Genomic DNA, 21,349 nt, shown 5'->3' on the forward strand with positions numbered 1-21,349 from the left:
AAAAGGCACTATTAGCCGAAGGCTGGGTCTCACCGTTGTGTGTGTGTGTGTGTGTGTGTGTGTGTGTGTGTGTGTGTGTGTGTGTATATATATACACAAGGTGTGGACGTAGGAGAGGCCCATGCTGTGGGTGTGCATAGAAAAATTTATCAGTGCAGCGCAGGCGCGCGTAGGGGTAAACCCAATAGCGATGTCCTTAGAGGGCTGCGCCTATACTCATAGACTCATAGTTACAATACGTAACTATCATTATAAAGCTAACATAACTGACCCTTCGCTAAGCCACGCCCCAAACACGCAGCTGGCCAATCACAGCGCAGTATAGGACTCGCCCTAACTGAGGGCCGACACTTTCATGGCTGCGCGTCATTGACTCCTTCGCAAAAGTAGTTGTTTTCTAGCTTTTTTTTTGCTGTGTTTTTCCAAGATATGGTCAAAGGTGTTCCTGGGGCATTTGCAATACTTACAGTTGCTACCCAGAGTTTTAGGTTTCCAAAACCTAAATCAAATCCAGAAAAATGTAGGCTGTGAATTGTTCCTAATGTAATGTTAGTTAGCTAACGCTAGCTAACTTCCTACTGAATTTAACATAATAAAGCCCTACTGTTGTGCTTTTTAATGATTGTAATAGTGAATAGAGACCCACCCAGCTGTCCAGGTACAGTGTTGATCCTTAATATCGTTGTCCTCTGTATCAATCGTCAGTGGTTCACTTTTACTCTTAGATCAGTAGACTTTAGCTTCTGTCTTTATTTCCTTCAAATGCACAATGCAACTGCAAAATTGTCTTCTTTCTGAGATTGCTTTTTTCAAAGAATTTGACATTTCTCCAGGGAGTGCTGTAATAGACAATGGCAGCGCCATGATAAAAGTTTCAAGTTTCAAAGGTTCAACAGTTTGTCGGACTTAGCAACAATAACTACGGGGGCGTGGCTTAGCAATAGGTCAATTGTGTGCGTCAGACATAATTAGCTACACGCTAGCATAGGCAGCGCAGGGCCTAGCTTTAGGGCTGTCGCGATAACCGCAAAATTGAAATACCGAGCTATTGGTCGAGCCTACCAAGAAGGATGGCAAGCACCGCAACAACCACAATGTTCATACTGTACACTTCAGGGCTTGTTAAATTAATAAATGAGTGCTTCAAAAGTTCCACAACCGTAACAAGCTCTGTAACGGTTCAAGGATGGATCGCCATGGGCTGTACGTGACCCGACTTCAAACTCTGAAGCTGCAAGTGTTGCCATGTTTTGTGTTGTTTTACTGTTTATTTTAAAGGTTAGCTAAATTGGTGTTAGCATGTTAGCACACTCGGCGATGTTGGACTAACCTGAGGGACAGTCCAGAGAAACCGTGGACAGTAAGCCTCATTTGAATCTCCCTAACTAAGGAGCGTAGTGTGTCGGAAGCCTGCAGCTGTTTTTCATGTTGCTTTCTGTGGAAATTTGGTTATAACGTTACTACAGCGCAGTGGTTAGTTGTGGACAGCCATTCTGCTCCACACCGGCACGCGTGTGTTCATGCGCATGCGTTGTTGCGGTATGTAAATTGACTTGATAGACATGCCTTGGAGGTAATGATATTGTACGTCTGAAAAAGACACAGTCAAACTACAGTTTGCTTGGTAATGTTGTTGACTAGCACGCAGCAGCTAGCATGCTCAGACCATAAAGCTGCTGTTAGCGGCTGGCTGTGCAGTCAGGTGACAGATACAGACACTCTTACTCTGCTATATGGCACCAATTTACTTTATTGATGAAAAATGCAATAATACCGCATACCACGCTGTTGAGCCCCAACATATTGCCACAATGGAAATTACTTCACCGCGACAGCCCTACCTAGCTTGGGGTTAATTATTTATTGATCAGCAGGGCTCTCAAGTCTCACGCATTCACCGTGAGTTCACACACTCACACGCCACACCTCATATTTCTCACGCTGAGAAGTTAAGAGATAATGCCCTGCTATATACAATTAATGGACGATCATTTTTGTGCCGAGTTCATAGCTTTCTCAGTAGCCTACTAAATGCCAGAGCCGTTTAGCCGATCAGAAATTAAAATGTGTTGTTTCAGAGTGATCCAGCGTCCCGCGACCCTGTACGCAGGATAAACGTTTGACGATGGATGGGAGAGCCTGCGATGGACTGGCGACCTGTCCAGGGTGCACCCCGCCTTTCGCCCAATGTCACCTGGGATTGGCTCCAGCTCCCCCGCGACCCTGATCCCGCTGCAAGCACGTTTGTTACTAGGCAACATGGCTGCGCGCGCACACACGGAGTGGAAGCTGGAAGCGCATGACCCGATGGATGCGGTAACTGTAGGTTTCTTTTTTTTAGCATTTTGATTTTATGATTCCTGGAGGAAATCACTTGCCTGTGATCAAAGATAGTGAGATGTTGGGGAGTACAGCCAATTGCATGCTAAATTATTATTGATGCAGTCAAAAACTCTCCAACCTCTTTGCAACCAGAAGCTTTGACTTTTTAGCCAGTGGTGAGCAAAGTAACTAAAACAAATAAAAGTACCAATACCTCACTGTAAAAATACTCTGCAAGTACTGCATTGGAAAAGTTATGTAAAAGTATGTAAGCAATATATTCTGAAAAATGTAGCCAATTAAAATAAAAGTAGCCTACTCAAAGCAGAAAGAAAAATGTCCAATATGAATGTATACTTTTATATATTATATCATTAATTATTATTCACCATGCATTAATGTGGTTTAACTATTTTGTATCAGACTGCAATTAATGATTACTTTTATTTTAATCAACTGATTATTTTCTCCATTAACTGATTGTAATAACTTATGAAAATAGTGAGAAATGTTGTCACAGTTCCCAAAGTAACACCTTCACAATGCTCGTTTTTTCAGTCCAAACCTCAAAATGATTAAAAATACTTTAAAATAATCAAGTAAAAGCAGCAAATCTTCACATTTGTGAAGCTAGAACCGTGAAATGTTTTTACATGAAAAATGATTAATACTAAATCAGTTGCCAATTAAATATCTGTCAATTAGCCTAACTGATGTAGTTCTACTAGCTGGATTTGTATAAACGGTTAAGTAATTAAATTTATATCAAAACATCCTATTTTTTTAAAAATATTCATACATTTTGTGTGTAAAAAGCTTGTTTTTAAACTGAAGTTGTCAGATAAAGTAAAAAGTACAATATTTCCCTTTGAGATGTGGTGATGTAGAAGTAGAAAGTGGCATGAAAAGAAAATACTCAAGTTCAGTAGAAATACCTTGTGTACTTAAGTACAGTACTACTTTGTTAGTGTCCACCACTGGGCTTAGATTTGGCTGCCTGAAACTAAGGAAAGGACTAGAGATGTTTTTCTGTATGTTGTCTCTGGACGGAAAGCTATTATCCATCATGATGGTGAAAATAGCTGGCCTTGAGCCACAGTGCTTTAAGTAGGAGCCCCCTACTCCTGTCATCAAGGAAATGAAATGTGCAACAAACCATTACAACATAAAACACCATTCATAAGCTGAAATGTGCAGCCTACTCAATACTGTAGGCCTATGTGTACACTGGAATTGTTTTTCGGGCCAAATTTCTAGTATATATATAAATAGTCTTTTATCAGATTTACCCATTGTTATACTTTCTATTTGTTCGGGTTAATTATGAACTATAGGTAAAATTTAACTACTAGTAAAAATTTGGCTGGGGCCGCTGCTGCAAATATTTGAGTGGCTCCTCCTCTAACACGCGTTATCTCACTCTAAACTTTTGATAAAACTTGAGAGCCCCGTTGATTAGAATATTAAGAGATCTAACAAAGGTTGCATTTTGACAAACAAGCAACACAGAGGAGGAGGAAATTCCTACAAAAAGTTGTATTTTTAGTGAAAAATACACTGTGTATATTCCAGTGTATAGAAGGTTGCTATGGCAATTGTTGTCATTATTGGATCAGATCAACTGGAGAAAGGGACAAACAGCAAAAGAATAGAGGAAATCTGACTGGATTTTATATGTCAAAACTAATTTCTTGGTTGTCTACAGCTGTACTATTGTAATTTTTGTTTGCGCTATGGCCCCATCTAGCCCCACCCTACTGCTGCGGGTGACCTTGAAGTTTTATAGAAAATGAATCACTTCTCAGAACCTTTTCAATTCTGTATATCGTGCAGTGTCATCTGAAATACCAATGGAAAAAGCCACTAATAGACCACAGAGCCTGAAAGAGCTTAAAAGACCATGCCGAATCTGTGTATGGTTCGTTCTTTGGTTATTTTGTTTCAAAACCAAATTTGGAAAAACCAAAAAAAACAAGTCGTTTTTTGGTTTTTCTATTTTAAAACCAAAATGGAAAAACAACGCAGCTGCGATTTCTTCTATCTTTAATTGTGTGTTGTGTTGTATCCCTACTGGCTAACTAACTGGCTGCTGTACTCGTGCGCCTGTTGTTTGCAACAGCTGTGGTCTGCGTCGGGCTTCATCCAACCAGAGAGAATGATCACCGACCGTCCGCAGCACACCGGGTTGCTCCTGCGACCTCCTCTCCCTCGCCCTGTAGCCTACACTCCAGCACACCACTCCCTAACCGGTAGACCTAAGATGCGTTGTGTCGCCAGTGGACAGTCAGTGGTCGCTCCCCCTGGCTGGATGAAGTTTGATGCTCCTGTTTTACACATAGCCTAATCCATGTGCCTACTGCAGCTGGTGGAAACAGTGTAGTGAAGCTGAACGAAAATTACCCGAACCTTTTAATCCATGTAACATTCGTTAATATACAGCTTGCAGATTTAACTAATAACAGTTCATGTTTGCTGTGTACCATTGGATGTACTCACAACTATCACTGAACTCATTTGATACTGAAGAAATCTTAAAAAACTGAGGATTCTTAGGCAACTTCTGAGGCGGATTATACCAGTGTTTTTGCATGATTTAGTCCTTTTACACACAGCATCATTATATATCGACAATGAAAAGTCATCTGGAACCAACAAAAGCAGTGAACACTGAAACCTACCACCAGGGTCCACGCTATGTTTCATAAGCATATGCTCCCTCATTGTTGGAAATGGCCCTATGTTCCCTCATTTGGAAACCACTGTAAATTTCCTGAACCCAATGTTCAAAAATGTTAAAACTTGGAAAAATGTTAACATTTGGGAAAAGCCCCATGAGCTGTGGCTCAGGTGGTAGAGCTGGTCGCTCACTAATTGGAAGATCGGCTGTTCGATTCCTGGCTCCTCAAGTCTGCATGTCGAAGGAAAGATACTGAACCCCAAATTGCTCCCAATAGCTGTGCCATTGGTGTGTGAGTGTGAGTATGTGTGAATGATTAGTTTCTGTTTCTGATGAGCAGAAGCACCTTAGCCTCTGCTCATCAGTCGATGAATGTGAAATGTAGTGTGAAGCGCTTTGAGTGGTCAGAAGACTAGAAAGAGCGCTATACAAGTACAGTCCATTTACCATCTTCCCTCAACATAACTACAACAGTCACAATTTGATTGTATAATAATGATATACATGGTTATACCGTTCTTAAATTAAATGATGGCATAAAATATTCCAAATATCCTTACACCAATGTTGTGTTGTACTTTTTCAATGGGTTATGAGGCTAGGGTTCCCTAACTTGTAGGGAACATAGGGCTGAGTGAACATTGGGTTGAGGGAACCTAGGAGTATCACCTGCAAATGCAAGTATAGAGAGCAAGCATCAACATCAACAGAAAAATGTTACTATCTTCCTATGCCTTAACAGTGTCCAGCTCCTCCCTGTTGAGAGGACATAATGACTTACTCTCCCTGATTGAGGAGCTGATCTATCCCAACATCCCAGGCAGAGCATCACGAAAAAAAAAAATCACACACAATAGGGTGAACTCCATCTCTTTTAGAAGAAAATTATACTGTTGACTTTCATACTGGCCCATCATTTCTGACCCATGTCTGCAAGTTCGAGTTGGATGTGTTAACAACCTTTTTTTCTACATACGAGACAGAGAAATTAATATTATGACTTATAATAAAATAAATTCCTGTGTGATGACATAATTTTGTTAGAATTATATTAGAAAGAAACATTTAGCAATCTATCAAATACTAAGAATAAACACAGGCCATTTTATGGACTTTAAAATTTGGCATCGAAAAAAAATGCAATGAAACATCTGTATTTGTTTAGAGGTCATATTATGTTTTTGGCTTTTTCCCTCTCCTTTATTGAGTTATCTTTTTGTGCATGTAACAGGTTTGCAAAGTGAAAAAGCCCAAAGTCCAGCCCAAAGGGAGTTCCCATCTCCCACAGAAACCACTGCCTGAAAACCGCTCGTTTGTAGTCTAGTCTTTTCGTCCCCTTTGCTGTGATGTCACAGCAAAACATGCATCATAATGCTCACCAAGCCGCTAGTCTGACACGCCCTCAAAAATGCTGGTGGAAAAACACTCTGAGCCGCAGCACAAAGTGACAAGACGTCCGTCTGCTGCCTCTCCCTTCCACTAGCTACCCATGTTGCTAAGCTGGTAAGGGAAACATATACAGCTGAACCGAAGCCATGTTTACCAGCTTTTCAGGGCCCATCCTACTCTGCTTCTGATTGGATAGTAGTCCTTAAATAGGTACTGCGCATTAGGCGTGCAACAACTGTCATCGACACAGTGGACAAAATTCGTGAATTTAATTATCAATTCGTTCATGACGTCATCAGGCCGTGGCGACATCGTCAGCTTAACAGAGTAAAGTGATGTGAACAGTAACGTTAAAGTTACTAAAACAACATCATAGCTGCAGTAACACCTTTACGACCTAAAACCTCCAGAGTATGTCAGCATTTCACTCTTTACTCAGCCAGAAAGGTCGTGAACTGCAGCAAAGCTGAGCTCTCCTGGAAACACCGGAACATCTGAAGAGGAGGCGCGTAACGTCGTGTCTCTGTGGGTGATGAAGACTCGTCTCGGTAAGCTAGTTAGCGAGCTAGCTTCACGTTAAAGCCGTGTTACTTCACGTTATGAGCTGAAACGTTTTCTATACAGTTGGTCAATTTGATTGATTGTTACAGTAATGGTGCTGTGAGTAGCACATAATTATGATACACAACGGCCACGTTCACATTCCTGATGTGCCCTGACTTTACAATCATAAACGATGCATCGCTAATGGCGACATTCCCAGCTGGAGAACTTGTTGCTGCAGAGTGTGCAAGATTAGACAACATCGGACAATTTCATACTTTCTTAAGAAGAAAAAAACAGTTCTCCTGTCTGTGCGTGAGGCGGCGGGTAATCTGCCCCAAACTCCCTTAAAAAAATCACGGAGTTTTGTGAGTTGTTGAGTTAGGGGAAACTATATATATGTTAAACGCGGTCTACTACAAAATCTTTATTATTGATCCCCTCTTGTAAATTGAAATGCATGACGTTATTCCTTTCTGTGTACAGCGTCAGTTTGTCTGGGGGTGTTGCAGTACTGGCGTGAAAGCTGCTCCGTCACTAAACAGCAGATCAGCTGCTGAGATCAGGACTTGATTTCAGTGGAACTTTCTGTTGCTGCAGCAGAAACGTTCATTAAAAGACGATTTTTGAAAGCAGTATTTATTTTATTACCTTGACTGTTAATTAGCACATGCCTAAAACAACCTCAGGTTTAATTTAAAAGGCTAATAGCTAAATGAGAGGCATTGTGTCATTTTGCGATTCATTATCTGAATAGTCGATTATTCGTTTCAGTAATCGATAGATTAATTGATCAAAATAGTCGTTAGTTGCATCCCTACTGCGCATGTGCAACTCCCAACATAGATAGTTTAGAAATGAGATGCATCACTCTATAGCTAAAACGGAGCGTTCAACACAGGGTGAAAAGAGGAGCTGCAGCAATGTGCGGTATGACAATGAAACCACGTAAACCTGTTCTGTTACAACCCCTAAATAAGATTTAGAACCTGAAAATGAGCAGAATACCACCTCTTTAAGTTGTATTGGCACTGAAAAAAAGTAACACTGAAAAATAGTGATGGAAAAAAATCTCTTTTGCATTCTCATGTGTTTTCAATGACAATCTCCTGATTTATTTTTCAGCTCACTCTATCTTCAGCTTGAGTTTTTTTCATGCTTTCATGTTTTTCATTGTCACTGGTATTCAGTTTCAACAGTGACAGAAAGTTGAAACAAATAAAACTCCACTGTCACAAAAAAAACTGACAGTGGATAAAAACGTATTGAAAAAGAATGACATGAAAACACCGTTGGTAAGAAACACATCGGGATGTAAAAAATATCAAAATAAAATGAAATATTGTTTCACATTAGGTGTGTGTTTCATATATAATGTTTTCATATAAGGTCTTGGCTCCATAATTTTTGACCCATGTTGTCCAATAAAAGATTACAATATGTTGTGCATCAGAGGGTTAATTACAGTCCTGGTCTCGACCATGAGCAATAATGAATCAGACTGTCTGTCTTGCTCATTAGATCCACAGACTTCCATTAAATGTGTTTCTGCTCGTCCACTGAAGCTCACAGCCCCTTGAAGTGTATTTAAATTCAGAGCAACCCTTACAGCTCGCCTGATGTGATGGCTGGGTAAACAGAGCGGCAATAAACAATTACTGTTTATTAACTTTATTGAAGGTGTCCTGTATGACAGCTGAGAAGACAGTGAGATGGCCAGTGTTTGCAGACTGCTGTTATTTTAACAGTGGCACAACAGTTACAGAGAAACCTGTCATCTCATATTTTTTCTTTTAAACTTTTTAAACTACAATTATGAGAAAAGTGGGATTTCGTTTTTGGCAAGTTTCAACCCTGTGCGTTTATACTTGTCTGAGGTCTGTCTTGTGTGTGCGAGTTTGTACCAGCACATGTCCCTTGAGAGGAAGAAACAAAAATTGCATGTCATTATAAAAAGAGGTTCACACAACTAAACAATGGGTAAATGAAACAGTGAGCTCTCAAAATGTCAGACCAAAGTCATTTCTTTGACATTTATTCAAACTCTTTCATGGCATTTCAGTGGAACGACATCAAGTGCTCTGGCCTGCTATTTCATACTGACTTAAAACATTTGTATACCTCCTTGGTTATTTTGTTTTTTTTTTTTTACAATGAACAGACATAGTTTTCTTAGATGCTTAATGCTATAGATTAAATAAAAATCACACTCTGCCCAGAAGGCAGAGGTGGAAAAAATAACAAAAACAAAGGGAAAATCTATTTCCCATGAGCTTTTTTATGGCCACTGCACAATGTCAGTAGGAGCTCCGAAATAATTTTCCACATGCAAGCCCAGCACGCACACACACACACACACACACACACACACACACACACACACACACACACACACACACACACACACACACACACACATCTCGGCTATGAAGCACAGATAATAACACCACCCCACATTTCTTGACAGCTGTAGCAAATAAATCAATTTTCCACTTTTTGGGGGTATTTTCATGAATAAGAACTCCAGGCATGAACAGGACAATACACACTATACATTCTGCAACAAAGTGCTTGTTTGATCATAAGCTCCATCTTCATAGCTGGTTAATAAACTTATACTGGGTCTGTCTTCGTGTTCATAATTGCAGGGCTTCATTACTTTTGATTCTGTTGCTACAGCTCGGGAGGACCATGTTTGATGGATGTCTCCTCTGCTAATTGACGCGTTGGGATTTAGCGGGAATCTGCCCCTCCAGGCCCCGCGGGTCCAAAATTGAACTTCATTTTCAGGCAGGAAACCTAATAGCTCCCGCAAAAGATCTTTGTGCTTTTTATATCCTCGAATGTTAATTAACATGGATGCCGAGACTACCGTGGTTAACCAGCTTTAAATATTGCTTCAAAAAAGTGAATGTAAGCTTTATGAAAGATGATGCCTAAGTAGACAGAGAGTTAATGTCGCAGTGGATGAGAGGAGGTGATACGACCAGGAGGAGACTCCAGCTCAGGCTGAATCAAGTGGCTGTTATTGCTCAGTGATTTGCTTGTCATGCCTCTGTTACAATGACCTCAATCACAAGAGCACACTTAATATTCCTTCCTTCCTTTGTTATACAGATTCTGTATATAGTAGGCTGTATTTCATGGTTACACGCTCTACAACCACAGCTCAGATATATGACATTCATAAATATTCATCATTCTCCGGTACAAGGCGCAATAGAAACTTTTCAGTTACTAAATCAGAAAAGGTATCAAGAGAAAAGACGATTTTATTGTAACACCCATACGTACTGATGAATTGATCAAAGAACACCCAGCGGCATAACAATCAATATTTTTTCTGATGAATTGCTGTTTGATCAGTTTAAGGAGAACATCAAAAATAGCAATAACATACCAGTTAATGTCAATATTTCCATACTTAAAGGATAAGCATGGCGATATTTAAATTTTTCTTCTTGTCAACAATGAATGCCTAAGGAGCTGCTGATCCAGTTCTACACAGCCATCATCCAGTCTGTTCTCTGCACCTCCATCACTGTCTGGTTTGGATCTGCCACCAAAAAGGACAGGAGCAGACTACAACAGTTAGCGTTGTCTATACTGTAGTTTGTGTTAGTTTTTATTTTATTATTATTTTATTATTGTGTTATGGTATTTTTGTACGAGTAAGCACATCGTGAGCAATGTACAATCCTGAGTCGAAACTGAAATGTGGATTAATCCACTGCTAAAAATAGTCCCCAACAAATTTCCTCCTGTTTAAATAACATTTGATACAAGATATTTAAAGGGTCATTTTGGCGTGTGTGTGTGTGTGTGTGTGTGAATGTGACAAATTGGGTCAAAAGATTTGAAATTGGTCGGTGCTGAGCGAGCACATTGCAGTCGGCAGCAGTGATACAAGGCTGCAACGTAATCCTTATGGGCAATTACGCCCGTCAAAGTACGTCCACTAAAGTAGTTATTGCCACTGACAGGCAAAGATTGTTATTACAAGTGTCTGACTATGCTGTGGAGATAGAAACAGTCACAATGTCTCTCTTAATTGGACGTACTTTGACGGGTGCAATTGCCTGTAAGGATTACGTTGCAGCCCTGTTTTTTATTGCTCTAACCACGATTTTTCCACAATCTCTAAGAGAAAAAATTACATTTGCTTTCTTGGGTTGAGTCTTACAAAGATAGTCTGGCACATAGTCCCCTGTAAAATGTCCAATTACTTTTTATGCTTTTTATACAGATTAAAGAAACAACATACAACATGTTTATAACGAGCTTTAAACGTGAAGACAGGCAAATTTTGTTAACTCTAGCCAAGACCAGCTGGTTCCCCCTGTTTCCAGTCTTTATGCTAAGCTAAATGATGCTGGGGGCTGTGAAGAAATTTTATTCTGGATCAAACAGAATGGACAGCCTAATCTACTGATTATAGCACCATCCCTTAATGAACATAAATGTAAATCATCCTTGGTCAAAGTAGGATATTTTTAAATTCTACACTAAGGGCCTGTGTCCACCAAAGCGTTAGTCTAGCAGGGAGCGCTAGCGGGCGTTTTTGAGGCCAGCGTTTTTTCCGACTCCTTTGGTTGCTATGATACATAAAATCTGTGGAAGTGATGTTGCAATTAGTTCTTCCTAACTTTACTGGATGTAAAAATGTCAACACAGGGTAGAGGAATCTGCTCTGGCCCTTGGTCTGTATGAAGAGAAGGCTGAAGCAGTATGTGGGTACATGAGATTTTGTGGGTGAGGAAACATCTTGGCGAGTAGGCCTACCACCTTTTGGTACAAGAGCTGAGGTTGGACGAAGCCCGGTTCCAGGATAGTAACCGTTGCTACGGTGTGGTATTTGCCCCAGTGTGATTGGACAGCTGAGTAAAAATTGACAGTGACAAGCACTGCGTTTTTCCCAAAGTTGAACATTTTTCAACTATTGGCGACCGTAAAAAGAAGCTCAGCGCCTCATCACGCTGCTGGTGTTTTTACCATGTTGTAAAAACACGGCGCTCCAATTGCAACGAATTGAAAAAAATTTAAAACGCTTTGGTGGACACAGGCCCATAATGCTTTTCATTTTAAAGCAAGTCAGTTGAAGTTATTAAAAAGCAACAAAATCAGCGTAGGGAGGAGGATGGGGTGGATGCATGGGTCAACAAAACGTACTTTATGGACTTTAACATGGGGGCAAACAGCAGTCAATGTTTTTTTAAAGCGTGACCGCGATCGTTCCTTAACCTTTACATGAATTTAATGATTTTATTATCGTAACCATGGCAACAAAAGTCCCCTAACAAAGTGGTCATTACCTCAAGCCTACACCAAACATGTACCATAGTATTCTCACATCATAGAAGGAATTTGATTTGTAACGGTTTCAGAAGTCACAGAAATGACATTGTCCTCCTGATGAGAATGTCAGATAAGAAAACACTTCTGTGTTGTTCTAAAGGGCAACAACAAACAAATTATTCTGTGGTTTAATTTGGAGGACAAGCAAAGTAATAAATTCACTTTTATCCTTAATCCACTGATCGTTATGTGTTTGGTCTCCTTTTCCGTCTTAAAAAAGACAAACAACAACTACAGTATGTCTTCATCAAGAGTTCATTAAGTCATGTTAATTATAGTGGATTTATCACGGTTTCAACTCGCACTTTATCTTTTGATAAGATATCAGAGTGATTGCTTTGTGTTGCTGCAAGCTTCAATATTCCTCGCTTGCTTTTGTAAAATAGCCTAATTTCCTTGGCTCTGCAATATCTCACAACCTCCAGAGTGGCTCCAATACACCTTCTTAGTGCAATTAAAAGCTGATAACAGGTAATTAAAGTTGCCATTGTTTACGTGAAACACTGCTGCTAATTTTCCTGGGCCGTGGAGAAATATCCATGTGTCTATATTTATCTGCAACCAAACAGCTGATGATTCCATCTTTTGTTAGATGCGAAACTAATTCACATTTGGAGATAAAATTTGTTTGGCCCTTTGTTTTCTGGTGCAGTGTAGTAACTCTTTCCGTTACTGGCAGTATGGTGGTATTTTGTTGTTTTTACTTATTTACATATTTTAGTGAGCGACAAAAAGATAACAGAGTGTCTAATTGGAGATAAACAGGTTGATGCTAAAGTCAGTAATTGGCAAGTTTTTTCTGCAGACAAACAAATAAAGAATGCAGACTGTGGCCCTTCATTCACAGGGCTCCTATTGTTAAACTTTGATGTGAAGGCTTGTTGTGATGCACCATTTCTTCTCACTTTTGTTCATGTTGAATATTTATTTTGGAAAGACTTTTGGGAGAGAGGTAGGACAAACAAGTGCTACAAAGCTGATATCACAGGTGACAGTAAATTTCAGGATGCACATAGGACTCTTACCGTAATTTACATTCAAATCCACATAGCAGCTCACGAGAAAAGTGTTGGCTTTGCAGCAGATTCATAATCCGTCTGTGGACCAACAATTCCCCAACTTCCTAAGCCAAGCCAAAAAAGAACTGGAAAAAAAGCAGGGGCACTTTCCCTCTTTCAAATGCAGAATAACCACTCTCTGCCTCCCTTATTTGCCTCAGCTAAGCACACATGAGAGCATCCATTAGATCCCATCTGTTCATTTATACACAGTAGTCATTCTGTATAATTTATATAGGTCTTGTCCCTGTAAACTATTCGCATATTGGTCCCTTATTAGTTTTGCTCAGACTGTGTAATGGAGCAGCAAAGCTTCCATTATGAATCAGTTGAAATGCCTGCAGACAGACTGTCTAAGGATACTGTGTCTCTTGATTGCTTCAACTCTCAGCAAGTTGTCTTTTCTATCAGGAGAAATAATGTATTCATCTGCAACAAATAAGACAGAATTCAAGGTTAATGTGACTATAACTGTTCTCAAGGACTGCTGTAGTGACAACTTTTAGCTTCTCTAATCTTCCGATACATTATGCCAGCGTAACTTTTGCAAAATATTATGACTCTGTTGTTGAACTTTGAAAACATACCCTGTGAGAAAGCATCTTTGTGGTTTTCAAAATACTCATTCATTTACATATGGTGTGCAGCTCTAGCTAATGCTCATGATGAATAGCACATAGTTCCACAAAGCTCTAAAGCATTCAATATAAAATGAAGAAATGAGATATTATGAAGGAATAATGTGAATAAATTGTATAAAATATACAGTGTTAATTATTTTAAGCTGGTTCCCCTCGTGCCTTACAAATGTGATTTCACTGAACTAAAGATGAATAATTGGTTCAAAGAAAAAGAAACTGTTCAGTCGTGCTGACATTTGTCACATACATACATTTACACGTTGTCATTTTGAAATGTCAGTTCTTCACTTGTCAAAAAGAACTTGGCAGCCACTTTCCATATTTCACATACTTTTTAAAATCCCAAACCACGATCTATTCCTAGGCCTAACTAAATAGTTTAGTTGCCTGAACCTGTCCAAACTGTGACCGATTCCCAAAATTAACCACGTTTAAGGGCACGTGACTTTGGTCTGGTAGCTGGACTAGTACTTTCCAGTGGTAATATATGTCGTTTTGGGGAATGAACGGTCATATGTGTCGTTTTGGGACAATTGTCATTTGGTGAGGACGTGTTGTTTATGAAGCACATTGTCAAATATGATCATATGACTATCAATGGGACCATGAATATACATACCTAGTTGTTGAGATATCTCTCTCTGGACTAAAGTGTATAAAACAATGTAGATGTCCTACTACAACAGAATATTTTTTGCATGGTTTTGGAATTAAGGATTATTATTTCCTGTTTTATTTTGTTATATGTTTCCTCTTGTGTCTTTTTCTTTGTCGTTTTCCTGTGTTTTCTGTGTTACTTTATATGCCCCTTGTGTTCTTAGTTTGTTTTACTTCCTGTCCTTGTGTTTCTTGGTTGATTGTTTCTGTCAGTGCGCGTACTGCCTGCTGGATCCGTTCTGCACAAAAGTGGTTCTGTCAGTCAAAGAAGGTTACCGCAAATCTGCCTATTCAAAATGATCCAACTAAATCTTTCAAACCAAGATAACAAAATGTTTTTTAATCACTGGAGATGAAACTGTTCATTATCATGTAGTAGGAATATACTTAAGATATGAAAAACCTTATTCAACAGTACGTTTTTAATTTCTAACAATGACAACAATCTAACAATGTAGCAACGCAAAGGAGGCTAACCCTAGCTGCTAGCACATTGGCTGTCAGGTGATGTGCTAGCTTTCTTTAAATGTGGCACCTCACCTCAAGGATAAATTAATTAATTTTAATTCCATTAGAAACTCTTGGATTTCTATGAGAATAATGTCATCATTTAATCACAATTCACAGTATTTTTCTAAATCTCCCTGCCCTATAATTTGCTGTTCAGTACTTGCTCTGCTGATATGATTTGGGTCTGTATAAGTTAGATGAGACCTGTGCAAAATGAAACTAACTGAAAACGCTTCACCACAAATCCACACGTTAGCTTCAGCAGCTCTGTGCAGCTCACATTCCCAACAGAGCAGGCTGTGCTTCGGATTATACATTTTTTATATTGGAAACCCGTATCAGCTACGTTACCCGATCACAAACTGCCACTCACTGTGCGAGAGCGGGTTCGCTTGATTCTTGTCACAGCGTCCGCAGGTGTCGCATCAGCTGGGTGGAGTGTAATCGCACCGAGTTGACGGTAAAAGTTAGCCTATAGGGTACATTAGTTTTTCCAAGAAGAGAGAAGTGAGAAAAGTTATGTATGGCATGAGGACGTGTGAAAAGTGTCAATTGCGTGAGTCTCGCCCTCAATGCGTGAGAGTTGGCAGCTCTGCTGTGAGGAGATATTCGCTGAATTTGACAAAAAGACGTATACTAGGTGTATCCTTACCCCGCCTTTAAAATCACCATCAGTATTCTTTGAAAAGAGATTGGTGGGGCCTATAATGACAGACTACTTCCAAAGATAAGTGGCATCTTTTAAATTATATCCTTTGCACACCAGCTACACATCAGCAAACAGAGAGGGGGAGAGAGGCTCAGAGTGGTTCACAGACAAACAGAATGACAGACAGGGAGAATGTATCTCAGCATTCAGTGCTTGCTGTCACCACCATTATAGTGAGACCGACCAAACTTGCCTTTCCTGCAGTGCGGCACTGAAGGGTGCAGTCACCGACATGCTCTTGCAACTTTCTCACCCCCCTTCATCCCACCCCCAAAAAGCTCCCACAGGCTGTATCCTAATACTATGTTGTGCCTTTTATCCTCGCCCCCCCACCAGCACTCTCCCATTCCCATTCTGTTGACGGCGACCTCCTCCTTCTTCCGCCTGCTTTTTACTGTGAAATGGAGCCTTTCTCAATCACACAGCGCTGTTGGCCTGCTCTTTATTTCACTCGTCTTTTTTTTGTTCCCTCTCTTTCTCTCTGGCTGGGAGCTTATCTAAGAGGCTCAGCTGCTGGTCGACTGTCCGCAGAGAACCCCAGGCCACAAAAAAAAACAACAACTAGAAAATATAGCCACTCTTTGGCGTGGCTTTATTTATGTTAAGTACTGAGACACTTCAGCTATTTACCGTAACCTCAACTTGAAATGTGGAAAATGATAAGCTCCCCTCTTCAGTTGGCATGATACATCACTGAAATTGAATCAAGGGAGGGGGGTGATGGCTGTTTTTCTGATTTTCTTTTTTCTATGCTGTCCAATGAATCCTTGTATCATCCAAAATTTCTCTAAACAAACAGCCTTCATTTAAGCAAGTGATGATGAATTTTAGACAGTTTGTTGGACTTTTTTTTAAAACTTAGATATAGGAGAGTTTTCTCAACTCTTAAAACAAGCATTTGCAGCTGAATCTCATATTTGATGAGATGCAGTATATGGGTTTTCACTGGACAGCTATGAACTTTCCAAGAGGAAAAAAAACTCATAATACATAAAAGACCAGAATATAAGTTAAAAAAACATAATGTTAATGTCTAAAAGCAGCAGCAGTATGGCATTCTTGCCAACCCAGAGTGCTAGTTTTCCGATCAGTTCCATGGGGGAGAACGTGTTGAATGCTGAGCTGAAATCTACAAACAGCATTCTGTTGTAGCTGTTATTTTTCTCAAGGTGTGTGAGGGCAGGGCAGTGATAATGGCATCCTTTGTGGATCTGATGGTGAGTGCAAAATGGGGAGGGTCCAGGCTGACTGGGATGTCTTTATGTGCTGGAGAACCAGTTTCCAAAGCATCAGAAAGGGAGTGAGTGCCACAAACCAGCACAGAAAAAAGCTGAGATGATCAGGAGAGAAATTAGAATGCGACACTAAACAGCTTGATAAAATAAGTTTTAACCTGATAAAATAAATTTTATGTGGTCACAATGCAATTATCTAGGGTTTAGTTAAATAGATTGTAAGCAAATGACCAAAACAAATGAAGGGGTAGCCACTATCTCAGAGATGGTGTTTAAATATGATTTCAAATGGTCAATGTAGGCGTCAAAAGCATGTTCTCAATGTGTGAATTTACATATATAAATATCATAGGATTGTGGGAAATGCATTCTGGGGGAGGGCTCTCATTTGGAACCCCCCAGTGGTTACGCCCTTGAGCATAATGCCCTTGGATCGTTTCACCCTGTAATTTCCTTCTGTAAGACACCTTCCACGTGAATCAATCTAATCGATGGTCGCTTCGATGCCTATGAAGCAGTGGGGAGCTGACATCAATACTGCTTCATTCCCAGGTGTTCAGTATGTCAGCTGGACAAAAACTTTTCTAAAAGGTGATCCTACCCCTGTTTGGTCTTTCTAATTGGGAGGTGGATGCAGGATGTCATAAGTAATAGTGAATCGAAGGAAAATGTTCCATCCATCGTCAACCACTTATCCTGCATACAGGTTTGCGGGGGGCTGGAGCCAATCCCAGCTGACACCGGGCGAAAGGCGAGGTACACCCTGGACAGGTTGCCAGTCCATCGCAGGGTCACACATAGACAAACAACCACTCACACTCACAATTTTGGAGACATCAATTAACCTAGCCTGCATGTCTTTCGGACGGTGTGTAGAAGCCGGAGCACCCGGAGAGAACCCACGCGGACACGGGGAGAACATGCAAACTCCACACAAAAAGACCAGGTCAACCAGGGTTTGAACCCACAACCTTCTTGCTGTAACAGTGCTAACCACTGCGCCAAAGCTGGGGAACAATAGTCCACCAGTTGGTGGGGGGAAGAAGAAAAAAGGGGAAGCGGGGGGGGAAGAAGGGAAAGGAGAAAAAAAGAGGAAATAATGACTAAAACACAAACAATGAGAGAAAATATGAGAGAGGCTGAAGTAACCAAGTTGTTTAATTGTTGCCTAGTTGCTACTTAGTGGAATTGTAATTGAATTGCTGAAAATGTAGTGTTTCTGGCGGAAAAGGGAAGCGATGTGAATCCAAAGGTTGCAGGTTCGAGTCCCACAGCACAGAGGACTCGAAGCTTTCTGATGAGCTTAGTGCATTGTCGTTACACCTTAGAAACACTGCGCTACTACTGTGTTGTTATACCTAAAAATGCTGTTTATTAGAATTAACATTGCATGTAAATCTTATTTAACATTAGTAATTCAAATGGATTTGGTCAAAATTAAAGTAGTTTAAGGCAATTACTGTTTTCAACTCACAGACAAAGAATTCTTCTGGTGTACAATTAGTTTATTTATAAAGTGTATGTTGGGATAAACACTGTACAAAAAGTGTATAATTTGACACCATGTTAGTAAAGAGTAAAAATTAACAAACACAACAAACTAATATATTCTGTACAAAATGTATAAAACTTTAAAAAAAGTATAAAAGACCTGATAGATAAATAAATAAAATAAAAACAGACAAAACATATATTTAAAACACTACACATAACACAGAATCTGTATAAGAACATCATAACCCATTTATGTTGGGATAAACACTTTTGTACTGAACACAACCATACATCATATTAAAGTCATCTTTTTTGTACACTCAAAGAAATGACTGACTGCAAGATTCTACTATAAAAAGTGTTATTTGACACCACGTTAGGAAAGAGTAAAAATTAACAAACACAACAAACTAATACATTCTGTACAAATGTATAAAACTTAATAAAAGTATAAAATACCTGAAAAAGTATATATAAATAAAATATTTGTTTATTTTTATTTATTATTATTATATTATTATTTATTATTTACATTACATATTTACAGTAGCATCAGCTTGCCACTTTGTCTTCACCTATCCTGCAGTGCTTGGGGGCATGTTGTACACATGTTCAGTGCCGTGTGTTTGGGGAAAAGCAGCAGGGCGGGTATTAGCAGGTGGAAGAACCTCAGAAGCCAGAGGAAGTGGACCAGGTAGATTTATCCCCTGCAGGAACAGTGTGACATCCTGCCGCTTCACCCGTTTATTATGTCAATGGATGAGGGTCGTTTGATTGACCTCAACCAGCTGGAGAGTAGTGCTCTGTATGATGGCTCCATTACCAAGAATTAGCTGCCGGATGTTGAGTCCCATCTTGTCAGGCTCCCACACTGTCCTTGCTTTTTGGGACTCTTAAGCGACAGAGTCTAACAGAAATGGTTTCCACCGAGCAGCAGCAGTCTGGCCATTGGGCAGGGGAGGCAGTGGATCCCAGCACACACCGCTTCAGGCTCTCCACACCAGCAGTAAACTCTGCCTTTTTCTTGGGAGACCTGAACTTTCCTGTTATGAGCCTGTCCTGGTGCCTGGCAGCGAACACCACCCGTTGCTGGTCAAATGGCAGCAGGTTCTGCCAGAGGCCTATGATAGTGCTGACCTGTTGGTTGCTCAATGTCAAACCAGTATGGTTCCGCAGACTCACCAGATACTCTGCTAGTGTGTCCACACGATCCATTCCTGGCATGTTGTGCTCATCCACAGCCTGAAAAAGGACATCAGACCAACAATTATAAGTTATGTAATCACTCATGTTATGTAAACAATACTACTTTTGGTATTTTCTTTTTCAGCTCTTGATTAAGCCCTCTTCCCAGCTGTCCTACATGTATATCGGGAGTAGCACCAGCAGGTTTAACAGAAAGGTCCACAGGCTTTATGGAGGCAGAGAAGGCCGCAGACTGTGTGGAGGCAGAGGTGGGCAGTGTGGAGGCAGAGAAGGCCGCAGACTGTGTGGAGGCAGAGGTGGGCAGTGTGGCGGCAGAGAAGGCCGCAGACTGTGTGGAGGCAGAGGTGGGCAGTGTGGCGGCAGAGAAGGCCGCAGACTGTGTGGATGTATTAGCAGGCTGGCCTGGAACGGATGTTGAGGTCATAAGGTTCCCAACAGTCAAGTCTAAATCCTGGTCCTCAAAGCCTTCATCTTCCTGCTCCTCCCCAATGTTGAGATCTTCCAACAGCTCATCAGTCTCCTCAGAGTCTGGGTTCATGTCCTGAAGGACCTGCCCTGTCTGCCTATACAAATAGTCAATACGAATAGGCTCTCCTGGGGGTTAAAAGAGAAAACAGACAAGAGATACCACAACTTATTAGTATGAATGAGCACACATGCATAAACACACACCATGTAAATGCCTGCTGCTAAACGTACCGGTGTACTGGCTTGTGTGGCTTTGTGGCCAGAGACTGTGCAGCCCGGTCCTGGTTCCACCTGTTCAGGCCTTCTAGCAGAAACAGCCTGAAATTAAATTAGTGTGTTTTTACCCTGATTTGTGCAGTCCCTCTGTAATTAATTACTGAAAAACACTAAATTGTTAATCATAATGTTATAGCATATTATGATGTATAATTTATATTACCTGAAATAAACCTGTTCAGGTGTAAGTGAAAGGACTCCAGCGATGTTGAGCCTCTGTAGTTCTTCAGAACTAGGCCCTCCTTGGTGGTCATAGTTCCAGTCTCCGTGTAGAGAGCCACACCTGGCACATCTTGGATGCACTAACGTGCCTCTTTTGCACATGCCAGATGTGCTCCATTCTGACCCTGTCCAGGAGTGGAACACCTAGCAGGTCTTTGCCCTTTTCTCCCATCAGCTCTTGCAGCAGGTGGTCAATAAGTCTGATGGTGGACTCCTGTCCTCTGGTCTTCCTTCTGCAGTGGAAAGCAAGCTCCTCCTTGGAAATGGTTTTATCCACCATAGTATCAGTTATACCAGGCACACCCTCCTGCTGCAGATGCACTCTCTTGGACCGGCGTAGAAGGGTAACATCCTCTGGATCCCACTCAAACATACACACAGAGAGGCGTGCCATAAAAATGGGGTACAGAGGATCGGCGTCAGTGGTATAACCAGCTGCCAATTGGCGCATGAAATGATAGATATCCAGACGGATGCTGAGTTCTGGCCATCCACCAAATCTTTTCTGGAGTTTGGTCTGTCCACCAGTCTCCATGCAACAGCCGGTGTCCGCATAAAGCAGCTTTGGAGGAGGCATAGCTGCCTGG

The 21,349-nt window shown here is 40.7% G+C and overlaps 1 protein-coding gene across 1 annotated transcript; it reads right to left on the reverse strand.

Moving 5' to 3' along the window:
- Positions 1-19,155: 19,155 nt before the first annotated feature.
- On the reverse strand, positions 19,156-20,794 carry LOC123976040. The gene is made up of 3 exons (XM_046057844.1): positions 20,704-20,794; positions 19,954-20,390; positions 19,156-19,832 (listed from the first exon to the last, which is right to left on the reverse strand). Exons 1-3 carry the CDS (start codon positions 20,792-20,794, stop codon positions 19,449-19,451), a joined length of 912 nt encoding a protein of 303 aa, XP_045913800.1. The 3' UTR covers positions 19,156-19,448.
- Between the last annotated feature and the right edge of the window lie 555 nt (positions 20,795-21,349).

Source organism: Micropterus dolomieu, linkage group LG09 (genome assembly GCF_021292245.1).
Source record: "Micropterus dolomieu isolate WLL.071019.BEF.003 ecotype Adirondacks linkage group LG09, ASM2129224v1, whole genome shotgun sequence".
NCBI lineage: Eukaryota > Metazoa > Chordata > Actinopteri > Centrarchiformes > Centrarchidae > Micropterus > Micropterus dolomieu.

What these genes read in the sequence shown, in the direction of transcription:
- LOC123976040 (XM_046057844.1), bottom strand. Translation starts at nt 20,794, where the DNA reads ATGACCACCAAGGAGGGCCTAGTTCTGAAGAACTACAGAGGCTCAACA. An exon ending in CCTGAACAGGTTTATTTCAG is followed by an intron (nt 20,391 to 20,703) that starts GTAATATAAATT and finishes TTTAACCCCCAG; the next exon opens with GAGAGCCTATTCGTATTGAC. An exon ending in GTGCTACTCCCGATATACAT is followed by an intron (nt 19,833 to 19,953) that starts GTAGGACAGCTG and finishes GTCCTTTTTCAG; the next exon opens with GCTGTGGATGAGCACAACAT.